General features: G+C 35.8%; 1 protein-coding gene across 1 annotated transcript in view; it reads left to right on the top strand.

Annotated features, from left to right (window-relative positions):
• Positions 1-1,678: 1,678 nt before the first annotated feature.
• The window catches only part of LOC143257795 (glycine receptor subunit alpha-2-like), a 38,494-nt gene continuing 18,097 nt past the window's right edge, over positions 1,679-22,075 (top strand). Inside the window, exons 1-4 of the mRNA XM_076516827.1 lie at positions 1,679-1,892; positions 18,646-18,724; positions 19,345-19,442; positions 21,769-21,836. Coding sequence (XP_076372942.1) covers positions 18,666-18,724; positions 19,345-19,442; positions 21,769-21,836 — 225 coding nt within the window. The 5' untranslated portion in view covers positions 1,679-1,892; positions 18,646-18,665. The remainder of the gene's footprint in view (positions 1,893-18,645; positions 18,725-19,344; positions 19,443-21,768; positions 21,837-22,075) is intronic.

The following is a 22,075-nucleotide window of genomic DNA, read 5'->3' on the forward strand; positions in this document are numbered from 1 at the left end:
TAGTCATCACCACTCACCGTCAACCCTTCGGCTATTCTTTTACGAACAAATGGTGGGATTGGCTGTAACGTATAATGATCCCACGGCTGAAGAAGCGAGCATATTTGGTGTGACAGGGATTCGAACCTGCAACTCTCAGATTACGAGTCGACCGCCTTAATTACCTGGCCATGCCGGGCCGACTGGAATAGAAACTCTGATTTCAGTATTTAAATCTATTGACTTTACCGCTGTTTCCACCAGGGAACCACTACGAGAAGGTGCTTCTATTTTTTTTTAATAACAGAACAATGTCCGATTCTAACTATATATTATAACACATTTTTGTTTGTTTTTTTGAATTTCACGCAAAACTACATGAGGGATATCTGCGCTAGCCATCCTTATTTGGCATTTTAAAATACAGAGAAGGCAGCTAGTCATCAGCACCCACTATCAACTCTTGGGTTACTCTTTTACCAACGAATAGTGGGATTGACCGAGAATTATAACGACTTCACGCCTAAAAGGGCGAGCATATTTAATGTGACCCTCAGATTACGAGTCGAGCGACCCAACCACCTGGCCAAAAAATAACACATTGTCTCCCTTATACGTTACATTGTTTCTGTACTAGCATGATGTTAATAGAGTATTTATAGTAGTATGTTAATAGATTATTTTACGACAGTATCTTAATGGACTATTTACAGCAACATGTTAATAAACTATTTACAGCAGCATGTTAATAGACTATATACAGCAACATGTTAATAGACTATTTACAGCAACATGTTAATGGACTATTTACAGCAGCATGTTAATAAACTATTTACAGCAACATGTTAATAGACTATTTACAGCAACATGTTAATGGACTATTTACAGCAGCATGTTAATAAACTATTTACAGCAGCATGTTAATAGACTATTTACAGCAACATGTTGATAGACTATTTACAGCAACATGTTAATGGACTATTTACAGCAGCATGTTAATAAACTATTTACAGTAGTATCTTAATAGACTATTTACAGCAGCATGTTAATTGACTATTTACAGCAACATGTTAATGGACTATTTACAGCAGAATGTTCTTCGTAGCCCTTTTGAAGAAGAAGAATTTTGGAATTTATGAATAATTATAGGCAAAATAACCTTTGTCAACCTCCATTTTCTATCTCATGCCCTGTTAAAAAATCCACTTTGGAAATGAGCTGATGAAAACATGCGCATCTATTTTATTAATTTTCCACTTTGACCTGTGTTATTGATATACTATCTTATCACGTGTATTCAATATGAAAATAATTTATCTTCCGATAAACCATCTCGTTATCCAATGGAAATATATGTTGATAAGTTTCATGTTTGTTTAATGAAATTCCTGAGAAATCTTACCAGAAACGAATAATTATTGTGTAACTGAGAAATCTTACCAGAAACTAATAATTATTGTGTAATACGTAACAATGTTTCTCAGTGCAACATTTTTTCGTTCTTTCGTTACACAGCCTTTTTCAGGACTGTATAACTATGTTTTGTTTACCTTTTCTCATGATTTTCTGACGTAAAATGTAAAAAACAGAAACTTGAGACACCGAGCATTCGCGCATGCTCTATCACTGGCTGTTTTACTTGCTGCCTTCCAGTTTAACTCTGACTTGTGAAACGCCTTAGCAGCGTACGTGCGTGCTGCCCAGATTAGTAGACGCGCGTGAAGCAATGACGAATCTGTTGCTCAGATCTTATTGTAAGATAATTGTAAAACAGAAGTAATGCACACATTTCCAGTTATCAATACCATTTATTGATATAAATCACTACATAAGCTAATATAGTGATTGTACTAATTAGAGCGACCATAGCCAGAAATAATACCTCGTTTCTTTCGTGCCTGACAGCTTAAAAGGTAAAGTCTTCAGTTTTCAACTTTTTAAGTCGACGAAAGATAATATTGTAATTGGATTTAAATAACTTTCAATATATGCCGTTGGTAAACTATAATTGTGAATACTAATATAGAATTTATATTTACACATTTTTTCTTACACTTATGTATAGACGTATTTAGTGTATATGTGAGTTTATTAACAGGCATATCAGTATATCTATCCATTAGATATATATATATATATATATATGTTTACGTAATTAGTACCTGAAATCACTAGTGAAAATCTTAACTTGCGAAATGGGAGAACAGAAACAATTGTATTTTTTGGTGATGTCGAGAAAACCCACTTGTAAAGGGAAAATTTTATGTAAAACGACTCTTTTGAGTTGAGAAAATGTTTTACATAAAAAAAGCCGTTTTTTATATATAAATTGTATTTTTGATGAATATTTCGTTGCTTACTGCCAAGTTTTCGTCCGTATCTGATGACGCCTTTACTGGGCGAAACCACGGTCATATTAAGTTATTTCTAAAGGTACAGTTGTCTTTGTCTGGAACAGTTTTAACAAAGCCAATTTAGTCCTACGTGTAGTCGAAGTAGATTTTCGTTCGAGTCCAATCATTTGGTATATCGAGGAAACCAATTCACGGAACGAAACCGCCAGAAGAGTAGTAGTGTATCCTAGATATATGAAAACTGAAAAACTTTAATCATTTGCAATCTTATAATGAACGAAATAAGAGAAATGCAACTCATTTCCGAGTTGTGAAAACTAAATTGTCAAAAACGATTTCGGATCTTATAAGACTGAAATGTTGATCAGATAAAATACGTAAAATACTGTTTGTAAATCTATAAAAATGGATGTAACTTTGTTGTAACGATACATCTATCAGTCCAAATATTACCACTTACATACATACATACCCGGTTACTACCTGTTATGTATCTACATACATCCAGATACTTCCTGTTATGTATATACATACATCTAGTTACTTCCTGTTATGAATATACATACACCTAATTACTTCCTGTTATGTATATACATACATCTATTTACTTCCTGTTATTATATACATACATCTATTTACTTACTTCCTGTTATTATATACATACATCTAGTTACTTCCTGTTATGTATATATACATCTAGTTACTTCCTGTTATGTATATACATACACCTAATTATTTCTCTGTTATATACATAAATCTAGTTACTCCCTGTTATGTATATACATACACCTAAGTTATTCCTGTTGTATATACATGCATCTAGTTACTTCCTGTTATGTATATACATACGCCTGTTACTTCCTGTTATGTATATACATACACCTAGTTACTCCCTTATGTATGTACATACATCTAGTTATTTCTGTTATGTATGTACATACATCTAGTTACCTCCACTGTTATGTATATACATACATCTAGTTACTTCCTGTTACGTATATACATACACCTAGTTACTTCCTGTTATGTATGTACATACATCTAGTTACTTCCTGTTATGTATATACATACACCTAGTTACTTCCTGTTATGTATATACATACATCTAGTTACTTCCTGTTATGTATATACATACACCTAGTTACTTTCTGTTATGTATATACATACATCTAGTTACTTCCTGTTATGTATATACATACATCTAGTTACTTCTGTTATGTATATACATACACCTAGTTACTTTCCTGTTATGTAAGCATACATACACCTAGTTACTTCCTGTTTGTATGTACATACATCTAGTTATTTCCTGTTATGTATGTACATACACCTAGTTACTTCCCTGTTATGTATATACATACACCTAGCTACTTCCTGTTATGTATATATACACCTAGTTACTCCTGTTATGTATATACATACATCTAGTTACTTCCTGTTATGTATGTACATACATCTAGTTATTCCCTGTTATGTATATACATACACCTAGTTACTTCCTGTTATGTATATACATACACCTAGTTACTCCCTGTTATGTATATACATACATCTAGTTATCCTGTTATGTATGTACATACATCTAGTTACTTCCTGTTATGTATATACATACATCTAGTTACTTCCTGTTATGTATATACATACACCTAGTTACTTCCTGTTATGTATATACATACACCTAGTTACTTCCTGTTATGTATATACATATAATATACGGTTTGTTAGTGTTGAATTTCTTTAATCTTTTATTGAAAGATTAATTGATACTTTAGTGTATTTTGTTCTGTTAACAGGTTTGTAAGCTAACATCTCTCGTTACTTCACTTTTCTCTATACTCAACACATTTCTTTAAATACCTGTCTTCTCTATACTCAACACATTTCTTTAAATACCTGTCTTCTCTATACTCAACACATTTCTTTAAATACCTGTCTTCTATACTCAACACATTTCTTTAAATACCTGTCTTCTCTATACTCAACACATTTCTTTAAATACCTGTCTTCTCTATATACTCAACACATTTCTTTAAATACCTGTCTTCTATATACTCAACACATTTCCTCAAGTACCTGTACTTCCTAGACACAATACCCTTTTCTTGAAATATTTGTTTTCCTAATACGAAAATGTGTGCTTGTTGGAAACAGAACAAAGTCAGGGACTGAGATCGTAACTTTAACATGGTCCACCTTGTAAATGTCGCTTGGTCTTTTTTTTCCTAATGAAGTAAGCGTGGGAAGAAAGACAAACGTTCGACTTCTGTCCTTCTTTATGACTTACTGAACATAATTAAGGCCTTCTTTATGACTTACTGAACATAATTAAAGCCTTCTTTATGACTTACTGAACATAATTAAGGCCTTCTTTATGACTTACTGAACATAATTAAGGCCTTCTTTATGACTTACTGAACATAATTTAAGGTGACTTTTGTAACACGTCTAACTGTAGAAACCAAAGGCCATTGAAGTGACTTTTGTGATATACATCTAATCGTAGAAATGAAATGTTATTGATGTGACTTTTGTGTTGTCTACCTAATTATAGAAACCAAAAGGAGAAAGTGACTTAGAGTGCTGACAAGCAGTTTATGAATGGAAAGATAAAGTAAAACAAATTGAACACGAATAAGATATTACAGAAACTCTTCTACCCACATATTACAATAACAGAAATGTACAGATGAAGAGAAAGAAATAACAGTTGCGAACAAGTTAAAAGTCTGATTTTACTCTTGATTCTAAAGTTGATACTAATTTTAAACATCAACGACAGTGTGTCCATAATTTTGTATGTGTTTTTTGTTTGTTATAAAGCTAAAAGCTACAAAATAGGCTATCTGTGCTGTACCTATCACTAGTGTCAAAACCCGCTTTTTAGCGTTATAAGCTGAGAGACTGACAAACCACCAATTATTTGGTGTCTTTCATTCTGTAATGAATAAAAACAGTGAAAAGATCATACTGATGTGTCATAATACTTATGTTACTATAACAACAGATAGGTCATGTGACGATTTATATCAAAGATAAACCAGGGAATCTATATAAATACAACAGCACTGTCTTTTGTATGACCATGTAAATACTTACATTTATAAATATAATACTAGTGTCTGTTATATATGTCCGTGTACCTACTTCGCATGGTATGTATGTATGTTCAACAATTGTTGTGTAGGTTCATTAGGTCCTTGTGTGAGGGTGCGTACAAATTTTCAGTTGTGCATTTTGCGTTTAGCAGTTTGTGTGGGCGTTTTTTTTACGATAACATATAAGGGAAGCATCTTTTATAATCCTAAGATGACGTTTTATTAATAATGAATTTACACAACTTCCATCCAGGAGACGGGTACTCCAGCTGGTTATTATTTTGTGTGTATGTACGTCTGGACATTCTACTCGATCCACACAGTATAATCCAGTATCAGTACGTCGTCGTTGAGTTCAGTGCTCCAGAGATCTTCTGTTGCTACGACAACTATAACAGACTGTGTTGTCAGTTAAATGCGCACATCGGAATCACTGGTGAAGAGGTAACGTCAGTGATGTCTATTTCTACTTTACACACCAGTAATTTGTTCGTCCACAAGAATGAAGGAAATAGAAAAGATTCTGTTCATTCCTCCTTGACATGTTGATTTTTATTTTTGTACATGTACACTGTTCTTGTAGTGTGTGTTTGTGTTTTCTTATAGCAAAGCCACATAGGGCTATCTGCTCAGCCCACCGAGGGAATCGAACCCCTGATTTTAGCGTTGTAAATCCGGAGACATACCGCTGTACTAGCGGGGGGCGTTCTTGTAGTAATAATGAACGAGTAGTGGTTTCAAGTAGCACAATATTCTACCATCTTTATTACTTTTACTGTGCCCCCCGCTAATACAGCGGTATGTCTTCGGATTTACAACGCTAAAATCAGGGTTTCGATCCACCTCGGTGGGCTCAGCAGATAGCCCGATGTGGCTTTGCTATAAGAAAGACACACATTTACTGATGTACTTTTGCTGTTATTATTTAAATGAAAAATTAGTTAACACTAAACCTTTCCAAAATATTGCACCATTATCTTTTATGTTGGGTGGTCTGAGTTAATGAGATAAAAAACACAGGAATACATTTCTTTTGTTTTCTATTTCACGTATAAGTGAGACCGGGAGTGGCCTGCCAGTTAACATAGGGCCCAGGAGGTGGCGGTGAGGACTGTGTACTGGTTGCTTTTCCTTACTAGTTTTTTTTAACAATTAAAAATTAGGGTTTGTTTGGAATTTCGTGCAAAGCTACTCGAGGGCTATTTTTGGTGTGACAGGGATTTGAACTTGCGACCCTCGGAAGAGGAGTCGAGGGTCTTAACCACCTGGCCATGGCGGGCCAATAAAAATTAGGGACGTCTACACGCTGATAGCTGTTTGTCCAGTAGTTTTGCGTGAAAGTTTTGAAAAAAAAACAAACAAATATCTATAAATGAATGATTAGAATTGCTGTATTTTCCTCTGATTTTTAGGCAAATGTAAAAAAAATATGAAAGTAATAACTTAACCAATATTTAGATTTAAATCTCTGAACGCTGGGAATACAAAATTAACTCTAGGTTTAAAACAAAAAGCTGTTTTTTATTTATGAATTTCGCGCAAAGCTACACGAGGGCTATCTGCGCTAGCAGTCCCTAATTTAGCAGTGTAAGACTAGAGGAAAAGCAGCTAGTCATCACTACCCACCGCCAACTCTTGGGCTACTCTTTTACCAACGAATAGTGGGATTGACCGTCACGTTATAACGCCCTCACGGATGAAAGGGCGAGTATGTTTGAGTGACGGGTATTCAAACCCTCGACCCTCATATTACGAGTCGAGCACCTTAACAATCTGGCTATGCTGGGCCCTGTTTGTTTGTTAAGCACAAAGCTACATATTGGGTATCGAAACCCGGCTTCTAACGGTGTGAGTCTGCAGACATGACGTTGTACCGCTTGAGGGCTGGGACGACTAGAAGCTCTTGTTTTCAGCTTTAATTAATTTCATATAATCAGTGGTCAAAGCGTGTAGGATTATAGCATGACCTGAATAGTCTGACCTAACTTTACAATATTTAAGAATTAGTTTAATGTAGTTGAATTTGACCTTGTCTCTAATATAGGCCTGTTACATATCATAATTTTACAGATATGTTAATTTCAGCCGAAGGGATCTATCTATAAGTTTGCAACGTCAATTTATACTTTGGAGGATTTTAACGTGTTTCACAGCTTGTTCATTGTACAAAAACAGTTTCCCATTAAGTGATGAATTAGCACATGATTTGTCTTTCACAGTTTGTTAAGGTTGGGATCCTAATAAACCATGCATTTACATAATATATTATTGATAGTTTTGAGGCCTGGCACGGCACTCGCTATTTGAAAATCATGAATTAGAATTTCCATCATCGAATATGACAGCCATCTCAGCCGTGAGGACGTTATAACGTGACAGTCAGTCCCCACAATTCGTTGATAAATAAGTGCCTAAAGGATTGTCTGGTGGGGTGGGCCTTCCACCTAGTCCTTCACTACTGAATTAGGACTAGCACAGATAGTCGTCGTGTGGGGATTGATCGTAACATTACAACGCCACCACATCTGAAAGGGCGAGCATGTTTGGTGTGACGGGGACTCGAACCCGCGACTCTCAGGTTATGAATCGAGTGTCTTAACCACGTGACGATGCCTGTGTCTAATGAAGAAAGGCACTAAGTAACTTGATTTTCTGAAAAGATATTAAATAATAAAACAACTTAAGACTTTGAATGATATACCATTAACATGAGTTGATTAATAATAACGTATTACTTCGAATTAAAAACGCACCTTTTTTCGCATTTTTTCGAACTGAAAACCAGAGTGCGTCTTAAATCCGAGGTATTATTTTTCACTCTTCAAAAGTCTAGAAACCATCATTTTTTTTCGAACAACAAAGGATTTCGAAAAAATCCTATATTAACATTAACAAACAGATTGGACTATATTTCAAAAAGAACCTAACTCAGAAAGACTGAAAAAAAAAACACGTACTAAACGTTAAATTTGCCGATGTCAGCGCCTCTACCGGTGTAGTTGGATATCACCGTCTTCAGTCTTTGTATAACTTTTCCTGTTGTTAAGACGCTATTATATTGTGTTTTTTTATTGTGGTTTTTCCCCATGGAAAAGCGTTTTATTTACAATGCTGAATTAAAAAAAAAAGTTATTTTGCGCGCCAAATATATTAGGAATTGTGCAGTCTGTAAAAAGTGTACAGTGAGAGAGACAAATGTACGTCGCAGGCGTGGTATAAAAACCAACTTGTTTGCTTGCAAGAAGAGTACAAAGTAGTTTTCTGGCCGAAGAAAAGGAAGACCTCCTGAAATTGACGCAGCCATTTTAACGTATTTCAGAGAATCAGGAAAAATAAAACTGCCTGAAACGTGAGAAGTCTTAATGTTAAAAACAAAGGAAGGCGCAGGAAACAGTGGTGTTTCTTTCAAGGCTAGTCATAGATGGTGTGAGAAATTTATGAAAAGAGAAGGTTTATCATTACGGCGTAGGACAACAATTAGTCAAAAATTACCATCAGATTTGGAAACAAAACTTATTGAATATCCACGTTACGTTTTTAGTTTACGTCAAAGGAACCAGTATTCCTTAGACCAAATCGACAATGCAGATGAAACAGCAGTTGTTTTTTGTTGTGTTTTTGACATGGCGCGCAACTACACTGTACATGCCAGAGGAGAAAAACAGATGACAATCGAAATCACTGGTTATGAAAAGTTAAGAGTTAGTGTTATGTTATGTGTAACTGCAGATGGAAATAAATTACCACCATATGCCATATTAAACAGATAAACATTGCCAAAATGCAATTTTTACAAAGATGTAATAGTTCTTGCACAAAAATGCATGGATGATATCAGTTATTGGGATGTGTATGATTTGTTTTTTTTGGAATTTCGCGCAAAGCTACACGAGGGCTATCTGCGCTAGCCGTCCCTAATGTAGCAGTGTAAGACTAGAGGGAAGGCAGCTAGTCATCACCACCCACCGCCAATTCTTGAGCTACTCTTTTACCAACGAATAGTGAGATTGATCGTCACATTATAACACCCCAAGGCTGAAAGGGCGAGCACGTTTGGTGCGACAGGGATTCGAACCCGTGACCCTCAGACTACGAGTCGAACCCACCTGGCCATGTCAGGGCCTAAATTCGGAGTAATACGGTATATGTTATGCACGTGCTTACCACAACTCATTTGATTTGACAGTTTCTACCAAAAATAAATAAAGAAAGCTGCAATTTCTGTTTGTTTCCTATCCTTTGTTACTGTATTTTTTCTGTTTCCGTGCATAATTTCGAAGTGAACTGAATATGAACCATTTAAGAACATTATTCGTTTCTGTTTTTGTAGCGGCATATCTTATTAATAACATAAAAAACACCATAAGCAACAATAACAAAACACATCCAACTATGCTCTTTTAGTAGAACTAATCTAGGTTAATGTCCATTTAGTAGGCTTAGCATGACCAGGTGATTAGGGAGCTTGACTCGTAATCCAAGGATTTGCAGGCTTGAATCCCTGTCACACCGAACATTCTCGTCATTTTAGTCGTCAATCCCACTGTTCGTCAGTAAAAGAGTAGCGGAATAATCGGCAGTGGATAGTTATGACTAGCTGCCTTCTCTCTAGTCTTACACTGCTAAATTAGGGACGACTAACGCAGATAGCCCTTGCGTAGTTTCGCGCGAAATTCAAAAACAAAAGCTTTAGCCACACCCTTCCTTATTTTATAACCTTGCGCCATGTGACATTTCTGTTCTCTAATAGTATATACTTCTTCAGTCGAAGTTGGCTAGCTTTCCCGTCAAATATTTTCTACTTTTATGGCGCGAATTTTTTGATATTTATTATCCTTTATCCTTTTTATTCTTAAAGAAGAATAGTCGACCATTCGAATGTGCTAAGGCTTCTGATTGTTTTAAAACCATTGATAATAATGAATAAATAGAGATATTTTACAATCATTGTCATGGTCCATCAACAGATCGAAAGTGTAGAAGTCGTTTGGGAATTTTCAATCTCGGAACACTAACCTAAGGCCCCACCGGTCATACTGGATTATGTTCAGTGACTTATTAGGAAATACTATTACATTAAACATAATAATAACATAGATGGAAAGGGTGTGTTTTACTTATAGCAAAGCCACACGGGCTATCTGCTGAGCCCACCGAGGGAAATCGAACCCCTGATTTTAGCGTTGTAAATATGTAAACTTACCGCTGTACTAGCGGGGGCCACCAGGAAAGGACGTAGTTTGTTTGTTTGTTTTGAATTTCGCGCAAAGCTACATGAGGGCTATCTGTGCTAGCTGCTCCTAATTTAGTAGTGTAAGACTAGAGGGAAAGCATGACCAGGTGATTAGGTGAAAGCAGCTAGTCATCACAACCCACCGCCAACTCTTGGCTATTCTTTTACCGATGAATAATGGGATTGGCTGTCACATTATAATATCTCCACAGGTGAAACGGTGAGCACGTTTGGTATGACGGAACTTCAAAGTTTTGTTTTGAATTTCCATAAAGCTACTCGAAGGATATCTGCACTAGCCATTTCTAATTTATCAGTGGTAGACCAAAGTGAAGGCAGCTAGTCATCACCACCCACCGTCAACTCTTAGGGTTGTCTTTATCAACGAATAGTGAGATTGGTCATCGTAGTAAAAGCGCTTCAACGTTTGTACGGGTGAACATATTTGGTGATGGAGATTTAAACCGACAACAACGCAGTGTGAGTCGAGTACACTAACCATCAGGTCATGCCAGGCCTTTAGAAAATACAAAAATAATCTGTGATATTTAACACAATATTTATTATCGTATCTTAACCCTTAATTCTACAACTATTGAGCGCCCACCTTGAATGACGAATGAAATAAAATTTTACTAAGTTTGCGAGTACTAAAAAATAAATTCTAAGTCTAATCTGTGATTTGAGTTACCACTGGTCATTAAGCTATACTGATTTATCAAAACTTCATCACTGTTCAATAAACCTGAACAATGCAGCATTAATAATGACTCGGGCCTGGCATGGCCAAGCGCGTTAAGGCGTGCGCTTCGTAATCCGAGGGTCGTGGGTTCGCGCCCGAGTCGCGCCAAACATGCTCGTCCTCCCAGCCGTGGGGGCGTTATAATGTTACGGTAAGTCCCACTATTCGTTGAAATAATGACTATAATAATATAAAAACACCTTACACATACATAAAGAACTTGTTTTCTCTCTTGTAAAGGTTTAAAGATATAGGTAAAAGCAATAGTTTTCTTGAAATTATTAAGCCTATTTTGTTTAAATAAAATTTCGTATTCATTGAGACAATTAAACAGTTTCAGGATTTTGCCGATATTCTGTTAACGTAAATCTTATGAAAGTAAGTTTTTTTATATAATAACAAAATTATAAAACGACATTTACTGAGTAAGCAAAACTTTTCTCATTTATTTTTCTAGTTACTTTATATTTATTTATTTTTTACGGTTAATTCCCCTATCACGTTGTTTTCCATTTTTGAGTAAATCTAGCCGTTTGCGCAGTCGCTTGTTTCAAATTGATGGTCTCTGTGGTTTCTTTCAAGTTTCCATTAGCTGTTCGGTCCAAGAAACAACAACAAAAAGACAGTATATCCACCCCTGAGGAATCCTGAATTAAAGTATTATTGAAGAGGGAAGGAACTGAACAGTAATCACTGGATGAGTGGCTAAAAATTTCACACCACTCATTTTTTGTTCAGATGTGCTGGGATTCTCAGCTAAAAAATAATTACTTTGCTTAGAGGCTTATAAGCACAGTAATCTAAACTCCAATATCTTTCTCCGATTTAAGTTGAATTAGCCAAAGGCGTTGAATATTTAAGGTGTAGTATGCTATTATTAAAAATTTTCTGCTGAAGTATACTCTGTTTTTTATAGCTATTTTTTTGGGTGGGGGGCTTTAAATTACTTTCTGAAGCGTAGCAAATATGCCTGAATTGACGCTGTAACCCTTCTCTAAGAATGAAAAGAAATATTTGTAATTTGTAAAATTATTAGTGGTCCAAAATTTAGTCATTAATTTCTTACATTTGCATATGTCGATTTTTTATTATTAACCATTTGTTCACAAGTATACTTTTTACGTGGATTTTTTAGGGGGAGGGCAGCTTTGAGTTGCTTTCTGAATTTTAGAAAATGTGCTTAGAATTCATACTGTTCATTGCTAGCAAATAAAACGAAAATTTCGGAACCTTAAGTTATTTTTAGTCTGAACATTCAGTCCTTCAGTGTTTGGGTTTACATGCTATAGACTTAGGCAAGAAAATTAACTGATTGACCGTCACATTATAACACCCGCACTCCTGAAAGGGCGAGCATATTTGGTGTGAAAGGAATTCGAACCCGTGACCCTCGGGTTACGAGTCGCGTGTCTTAACCACCAGGCTACGCTTGCAGCTCTCGAAGTGTAAAACCACAAACCAACCAAAACCCCTTTGCTCTTTAATAACAAATCCTTTATAAAATTATTTGCTTAAAAAACTGTTATTACTTATGAGCTATAAAATGTTAAATCAGTTAAATTTTCCCTCTGGAACAGTGGTAACTCTACTGGTTACAACACTAAAATCAGGGGTTCAATTTCCCTCGGGAGGACACAACAAATACCCCGACGTACCTTTGTTATAAGAAAGAAAACACTTAAATTTCTGTATCCGGATACCGTGGTAGGTATTTTGGTTTGAATACCTTAAGCTCAGCATGACCAGGTAGTTAGGGCATCCGACTTGTAATTTGAGGTCGCGGGTTCGAAACCCCATCACACCAAACATACCCACATTTTCAGCCGTTATTATGTGACGGTAAATCCCACTATTCGTTATTAAAAGAGTAGCCCAAGAGTTGGCGGTGGGTGGCGATGACTAGCTGCCTTCCCTCTAGTCTTACACTGCTAAATTCGGGACGGCTTTTGAAACAACGCTGTACTCTACGTTCAGAAGTGGTTCCTTCGCTCTATAATTGGTTGATATTGTGAGCTGTTTGTGATGTATTATGACCAAATTTGAATTCATGCAAAAATTGATGAGCAACGTTTTTTCCCCATCATTAATTGTAAGGCTCTGAAATATTGGGCTACTCTTTTATCAATGAATAGTGGGATTGACCGTCACATTATAACGCTCCCACGGATGAAAGGGCGAGCATGTTTAGTGTAATAGGGATTCGAACCCAAGACCCTCGTATTACGAGTCGAGCGCCTTAACCAGCTGGCCATGCCGGGCCATGAGTAACGAAGCCGGTTTATAGTGTTGTAAAGGATGGTTAAATGAGTGATGTATTTATTTGTTTGTTGTGATTTAAAGTTTGGAATATCATCTTCACATGTCATCATTTCTAGTTCGGTAATGGGTTTTGTGAACTAATAATTATGGTTCAGGGTATATTTTAATTGGACTTATTTTTATTCATGAATATTGGTTTGATTGTTTTTTAATTTTACGCAAAGGTACTCGAGAGCTGTCTGCGCTAGCTGTCCCTAATTTAGCAGTGTAAGACTAGAGGGAAGGCAGCTAGTCATGACCACCCACCGCCAACTCCTGGGCTACTCTTTTATCAATGAATAGTGGGATTGACCGTAACCTTATAACGCTCCCACGGCTGAAAGGGCGAGCATGTTTAGTGTAATAGGGATTCGAACCCAAGACCCTCGTATTACGAGTCGAGCGCCTTAATCAGCTGGCCATGCCGGGCCATGAGTAACGAAGCCGGTTTATAGTGTTGTAAAGGATGGTTAAATGAGTGATGTATTTATTTGTGATTTAAAGTTTGGAATATCATCTTCACATGTCATCATTTCTAGTTCGGTAATGGGTTTTGTGAACTAATAATTATGGTTCAGGGTATATTTTAATTGGACTTATTTTTATTCAAGAATATTGGTTTGATTGTTTTTTAATTTTACGCAAAGCTACTCGAGGGCTATCTGCGCTAGCTGTCCCTAATTTAGCAGTGTAAGACTAGAGGGAAGGCAGCTAGTCATCACCACCCACTGCCATCTCTTGGGCTACTCCTTTATCAACAAATAGTCGGATTGACCGTCATATTATAACGCCCCCACAGCTGAAAGGGCGAGCGTGTTTTGGTGACGGGGATTCGAAGTTGTGACCTTCATACTGCGAGTCCAGCGCCCTAACTACCTGGCCATCTTTTGACTGGTTATTCACATTTCATATATAGAAGTAATGGAATATATGGGACCGTTTCAAAATTTGAACAGAGATGAGCGGGGCACTGTTTTTGATTTAGTTCATCAGTGATATCTTAGCAAATTGAAAAGATAGTAGGTTTGTATTTTGTATTCTAGCTTGTCAGTTTCGGTAATTCGAGTTACTAATTCGTACAAAACTATAGATTTTAACATCCCAAATATTTAATTTGAACCACTGCTGCATTCAACATATCACATGACACACAAAAGCGTAAGTGTAAATGTAAGCAGTGTAAGTGTAGGTGTAAGTGCCTATTTTGTAAAATACATCCGTATATCTGGGGGGTTCATTTCCTTGTTTAGTGGTTGTCAGTTGAGCTTAGACTTTTCTAAGTCGTATAACTGAAACTACTGAGTCTTTGAAATTGTATAACTCTTTCGAACATTATTTCCTTTTAAATTAATTCTTACAGAAGTTTAACACTTTGTAAATTACAAAACTGAAATATTTAACTTTAAGCAAATCTAGATGAAAAGCCATAAAATTGCAGTTTCCTAATGTTACGTTATTTGGCAACACCAAAGTGTGATACTGTTAGGAACATAAGAAGACTATTCAGTAAATGCTGTTATGATACCCAAAGTAATCTATATTACAAATGAAGGAAACAAAATATGTCTGAAGAAGAAATGCTCAGAAACCTATCACGTGGCCTGAACTTCTTAATATTCTGTGTCCCCAGTTCAGAATCTGCACAATCAATGTGCAAAGTGTATCAGATATTATGAACAGTCTTATGAGAATGTGGTTGATTTAGAACGTGGTTGGTTTATAAGTGATCATGTTGTCACTTAGTATTAACCATTGGTTTAAGACATATGACTTAAGAGAAAATATACAAGATTAGCTCATAAATCTAAACATCATATATATGATGATATATAAATATAAGATTAAGGTTGTCAAATAGGAAAATTAATTATTACACCTACTCACGCATTTCTTAGCCTGAAATATGTGAGACTGCAACGCTATAAATTAGGTTTAGATACTCGTGGTGGGTACAGCACAGATAATCCATTGTGTGGGTTTGTACAAACAAACAAATACTAAAAACTTACACGCGTTTTGTTCTATTACATATATGTCAATTTTAATTCTAACCGATTTGTCTACCAAAATAAGAATTATAGTTAAGAATATAGTAGTTTTGAGGTTACTGTGTTGTCTTTCTTACAATTTTAAGTAAAGCAGACCAGCAGTAGAAGATTTGAAGAGCTCCCAGCTAAGACACTGAACAAGTAAGACGTGCTTTCTCCCTTGTCTTTGTTAGCATGGTGTTCTCACTGGCCGGACCTTCCTCGCCAATCGCGCCACCAGTCCCGCCGGTAATTGTCGACGACCTGCCGCCACTACAAATCGCCACATTCTTCGCCCAGGCTAAACCAGGAGCGTCTATCGACCCGTCCAAGACACGCATACTAGGAGGAATTCTCCTCCAGCCTTCCACTCAAGCAGGCTTATATTACCTACGTAAAAACTGGAATACTGCAATCAATGTTATCTGCTCTCCCGTCAAAAACCCGACCAGCCTGTTTTTTCTGTTTTCCTGAAAGGTGTTGACACATCTATCCAGCCTAGTTAAATCAAGATTGCCTTGGAAATCCAATACAAGATTGATATATATACTGATTGATATATGTAGAATTTTCTCCAAGAAGTCTAATCAACCCACCAGGTTCATCGAGATTGTAACTACTTCAAAGCAAAGTGCTGACCATGTTTTACATAACGGGTGCCACTGACACATATTTCATTTTACTGCCCAACGTCCTTACCTCCGCCCCACCAACTCCGGAACCTCTAAACCTTTAAGACCACAACCTGAAGTCTCACCTCAACTTACCGAATCACCATCTAATCAACAATCACACGAGGAAAACATGCTTAGTGATCCATATCACTCTCCCGTGAAGCCAACAACCAGCATAACACCAACAGTTACCAAGAATAATGTTCACTCTCAGACTAACGAGGATAAGGCCCTCGAGCAAGGCCAGAATAAGACGAAAAATAACAAAAAAATCAGTCAAACGCCATTAAACACCCTAAGTTTTAAAACGTCAACCCAAACCCAAACCATGCAAGTAACTCATATAACATACATGCAACCCACCAATTCTCAAGGGACTCAAACTAGGGCACCCAGAAGACACAAATATTCCCAGACAATAGAGGAACTACCAGTCAACTCAGTAACTGATGACCAACCACTTGTCTTATTCCCCCCTTCACGAAGTAGGTCCACATTCCTGAAACCAAGATCATCACAAGCCTGTGCAGAGGATCACGAGTACGACTTTAGTGCCCAGACAATTTATGAAGATAGACATCTTCCTGTGCCGAAAAGATTATTTCCGAAACTTTCTGAGAAAATAAGACTAGAGGTCGAGAGAGACTTTGAGGCGATGGCAAACCTTAGGCTTCAAGCTGCCGATTAGTACAATCTCTCTCCAGTTATGATTAGCCTTGTCTAGCCCCCATAATTATTTGATGTTCCATTTCAGCCTTCCCCAGCTATCCAGGGCACGTTCAGGGTAGATTATTCAACGCCCTGAACGTGAAAGTTGGTTTTCTTCGGGGTACTTCCGTTTTCCCCTACAGCAAAAGTTTGGGTATTTCTCTATCCAGGCCCTGAAAAGAGGGCCGTTATCCTGTGTCAATGCTGTTACGATACCTTTCTACATTTCTTTATTTCATGCAGTATCTACATTAATCTGTTTCCCTACTCTGCCCTCTTTTACCTCCCTCAGCTTGTGACACCATTTCTTCTCCGGCTCATCTGGCCTTCATTGCAGCTGCGTCCGAATAACCCCAAGTCGACCATCAGAAATCTACCAATACGTAAAACAACCAAGTGTTTTTACCTTACACTTCATGACAACTTTAACCTTCATACATGAGCGGAGCTGAAGAGAAACAGAAGTTTCTGAGCGCCCCAGGTTTGACTTTGGGGTCTCCCCAATGGTCTTTAAAACCTAAAAGTCTTTAACAAACGTAGAAGATTTTGGTAGCTCATAGCTGACCTTTCTTATGTCATTATGTTAACAGTTGTTCAACTGTTAACTGCAAGGTTTCAGTAGTAGAAAACATTTGACGAAACATTGTGTAAAAAATTGTTATGTATTAGTTATTTCGTAACATCTGCCTTCAGTTGTCGTAGGAACTGCTTACGTCATCAGTATTCTGTCAACTGTGTGAATGCACTGTGATAAGAAATGACAAATCGGTGATTTGACTGTTTAGACAGTTTTTGTGTTGTTATATTTCCGTTGTTCAGTTACATGTTCGAGGTCCATTGTTGATACAGTAAATTATTTTACATAAGTATTGTAAAACCATTTCAATGTTCGTTATTGAAAATTTACATACATATATCATTATGAACCACTGTTAGAATATCATAAGGTATAATACTTAGACTGAAAATAGAATAAATTCAATCCATAAAACTAATCCGTGTAGACCCAGCTGACAAAAAAAAATTACAAAATCAGCAACCCACTGGCTGTATTATTTGGATGCTACATGCTGCTCTAGACTTGATGCAAATAACTACATTTGTTAATGACTATTTAACAATCATCTAACTAAATAACATTTTATATACTATAGCTGTAGGCTATTTGGAGAAGGCAGTTAAAGAGTGAAGGGTTGAAAGGAAACAAACCTCCTAATTTAGCCAATAGTATTTGTAGTTTCATGGTATTCGTACTTTAAGGATGACGAGTTAGTTATGAATTTGTTAAAGTTCGTTGGCAAAAAAAAAAAAAGAGGAAAGGACTTAAAGAGAATAAATACTCACTTGTACACGTTCTGAATGGTAATAAGAAATTATTTATTTTGTTTTTCCATTGGAAAAGTGCACTGGATACCCAGTGAGGATGCTCAGGCATATAGGAGTATATCGATTTTTGTTGACTGTTGTTTGACTGTAGTTTTATTATGCAAATTACAGTTAGAATATTTGGTTAAATCATGGACTTCGTGTTTCAGGTAATTTACCGGGAGAACATATGAAGCAACAAGCCATATACTCTGTACTGCTGCAACTGTTTATCGTAACGTCTGATAGGTATGTACGTACAACATGAAGATAATATATTTTATGGACTTGAAATTAACTGGTTCTAATAACGTTGGGTGTAGAAACTTTCATTATAACCTTTTCGTGGAAATTTCCTTCCTTGTTACATATTTGTAACAAAACGGTTTTATGTTGATCATCGGTGATTTGATATATTTCAACTATTAGACAAATCGTTGTGTTTTAGCTGTTAGAGCCGTGTCCATTTCTTTAGATTTAATGGGGTATGTCTGTGTTTTTATTTTCTATTAGTAAAACGAAGTTTTTTTGTGGATCGCTTTAGTATATGTGTGTTGTTCTGCTATCTCAGAAACAAACCAATGATAGATAATATTATTTGTGTTATATTTAACAGAAACTTAAAAGTATAGATTTTATATAGGATTTGGAGGAAAGAGTGCCAGACGTATGATGCTCTTTCCCTAAAGCTTCTAGAAGTTTAAGTTTTGACTAAACACATCGAATTATTCAAATTACTAAATTATATATGCAGAAAATGATCTTAATGAGACATTTCAACATGACTTACAGAGTAACAAAAATTGATTATTTATTATGTACAGTTGTATATGAATGAGTAAAGAATTTTTATTCATTTTTATCTTTAGTTTCTGTTCTGGGTTGAGTCGAGAGAATCTGGACTTTGACGGTATTCTTCCAGAAAATTCCAAGGATTATGATAGACTCCAACCACCCAAGGAAAACGGTACCGAAATATTTAATAATCTTTGTTCACTTGAAACATAAGGGTTTTGATAATTCTGTGAAATCAATGTGGTTAAGCTTTTTTTCTGTTCGTTTATTTTATTAAATAAAAGAGATGCACCATCTAGTGGAAGTTATCAGCAATTTATCAGTGTGGCCCGACATAGCCAGGTGGTTAAGGCACTCGACTCGTAATACGCGGGTTCGAATCACCGTCACACCAAACATGCTCTCCCTTTCAGCCGTAGGGACGTTATAATATAACGATTAATCCCACCATTCGTTGGTAAAAGAGTAGCCCAAAATTTGGCCGTGGGCAGTGATGACTAGCTGCCTTCTCTCTAGTCTTACACTACGAAATTAAGGACGGCTGGCGTGGATAGCCCTCGTGTAGCTTTGCGCGAAATTCAAAACAAACAAACAAACCATTTTGATCAGTGTAAGATTTAAGAATTGTGGATAACAATTTTGGTACGTAGTTAATGTTAGGTTAAAAGTTAATTAGCCGTCAGTGATATATTTAGCTATTTTATTTTATATATTTGTGCCTAAAACTATCTAGTCTATTCTGAGTAATATTAAGACTTAACTAGAAATAAAAGATAAATGAAACACAATGAACCCACTGGAGTGATATTAACAAATCATTATAATAAAACAAAAACAAGTTATCATTTAGGAGGTATTGATATTGTTTTACCGTTACCATTGAGTGGGTATCATTTTTAATATTGTTTTACCGTTACCATTCAGGGGGTGTTATTTTTGATATTGTTTTACCGTTACCATTCAGGGGGTGTTATCTTTGATATTGTTTTACCGTTACCATTCAGGGGGTGTTATCTTTGATATTGTTTTACCGTTACCATTTAGGGGGTGTTATCTTTGATATTGTTTTACCGTTACCATTCAGGGGGTGTTATCTTTGATATTGTTTTACCGTTACCATTCAGGGGGTGTTATCTTTGATATTGTTTTACCGTTACCATTCAGGGGTGTTATCTTTGATATTGTTTTACCGTTACCATTCAGGGGGTGTTATCTTTGATATTGTTTTACCGTTACCATTTAGGGGGTGTTATTTTTGATATTGTTTTACCGTTACCATTCAGGGGGTGTTATCTTTGATATTGTTTTACCGTTACCATTTAGGGGGTGTTATTTTTGATATTGTTTTACCGTTACCATTGAGTGGGTATCATTTTTAATATTGTTTTACCGTTACCATTCAGGGGGTGTTATTTTTAATATTGTTTTACCGTTACCATTCAGGTAGTGTTATATTTTATATTGTTTTACCGTTACTATTCAGGAGGTGTTATATTTGATATTGTTTTACCGTTACCATTCAGGGGGTGTTATTTTTGATATTGTTTTACCGTTACCATTCAGGGGGTGTTATCTTTGATATTGTTTTACCGTTACCATTTAGGGGGTGTTATTTTTGATATTGTTTTACCGTTACCATTGAGTGGGTATCATTTTTAATATTGTTTTACCGTTACCATTCAGGGGGTGTTATTTTTAATATTGTTTTACCGTTACCATTCAGGGAGTGTTATATTTTATATTGTTTTACCGTTACTATTCAGGAGGTGTTATATTTGATATTGTTTTACCGTTACCATTCAGGTGGTGTTATATTTGATATTGTTTTACCGTTACCATTCAGGTGGTGTAGTTTTTGATATTGTTTTACCGTTACCATTCAGGTGGTGTAGTTTTTGATATTGTTTTACCGTTACTATTCAGGTGTAGTTTTTGATATTGTTTTACCGTTACTATTCAGGTGTAGTTTTTGATATTGCTTTTATCTAGAAACTCTTGTTCGTCTATGATCCAGTCGAAATAAAAATAATCCTACAAAAGTAACATATTATTAAGGATAATCTTTGAAATACAAATCATTATAAAACTAATTATTATCTTGACTGAAGAATTATTTGTGAATTAAAGAGTTAACAAACCACACGAGCTATTTTTATCCTGCATTTAACATTCGTAACAGATCATGTAAGTTCCTTGTGTTATATTTGTAATTTGAGTATATGTGTTTGTACTTTGTTTGATAGTTCGTAACCGTTCTTATGTTATGACAAGAACTTATAGACTATGAAATATAAAGTAAAATCATAAACTGATGTCGTATTTTATTATCAACTAATAACGTAGACAGGTAATAAAAATTACGGTTTCGAGAACGACAACAACACTTACTTAAAAGTGTGTATACAGTCAACTGCAACAGTTGTATTTTCAGCAGGATCTTTAAAATGTATCCTGTGAATCGATAACGTTATTCTAATTAGACTATTGTACACTTGCAGGAGAACCAACAGTTGTTAGCTTCCATGTTACCGTACTGAGTCTAGATTCCGTTGATGAAGGATCTATGGTAGGAAGCTATATTAAATAAACGTTTCTTTTTAGTGTTAGCTAAAACGTACCAGTTGTTTCTTTGTAAAATGATTAAACTATGATAAAATAATATAGGAAAAATAAACAAATTTGTTGTAAATATTTGTATAATCAATGACACTTTAAAATGTTATCTACTCGTTAAAACATTTATATAGTTTCTTTCAGGAGAGAAAACCTGAGTCTGTATTATTATGGTTTCAGGAAAAAAACCTG

Source organism: Tachypleus tridentatus, chromosome 7 (genome assembly GCF_004210375.1).
Source record: "Tachypleus tridentatus isolate NWPU-2018 chromosome 7, ASM421037v1, whole genome shotgun sequence".
Taxonomy (NCBI): domain Eukaryota; kingdom Metazoa; phylum Arthropoda; class Merostomata; order Xiphosura; family Limulidae; genus Tachypleus; species Tachypleus tridentatus.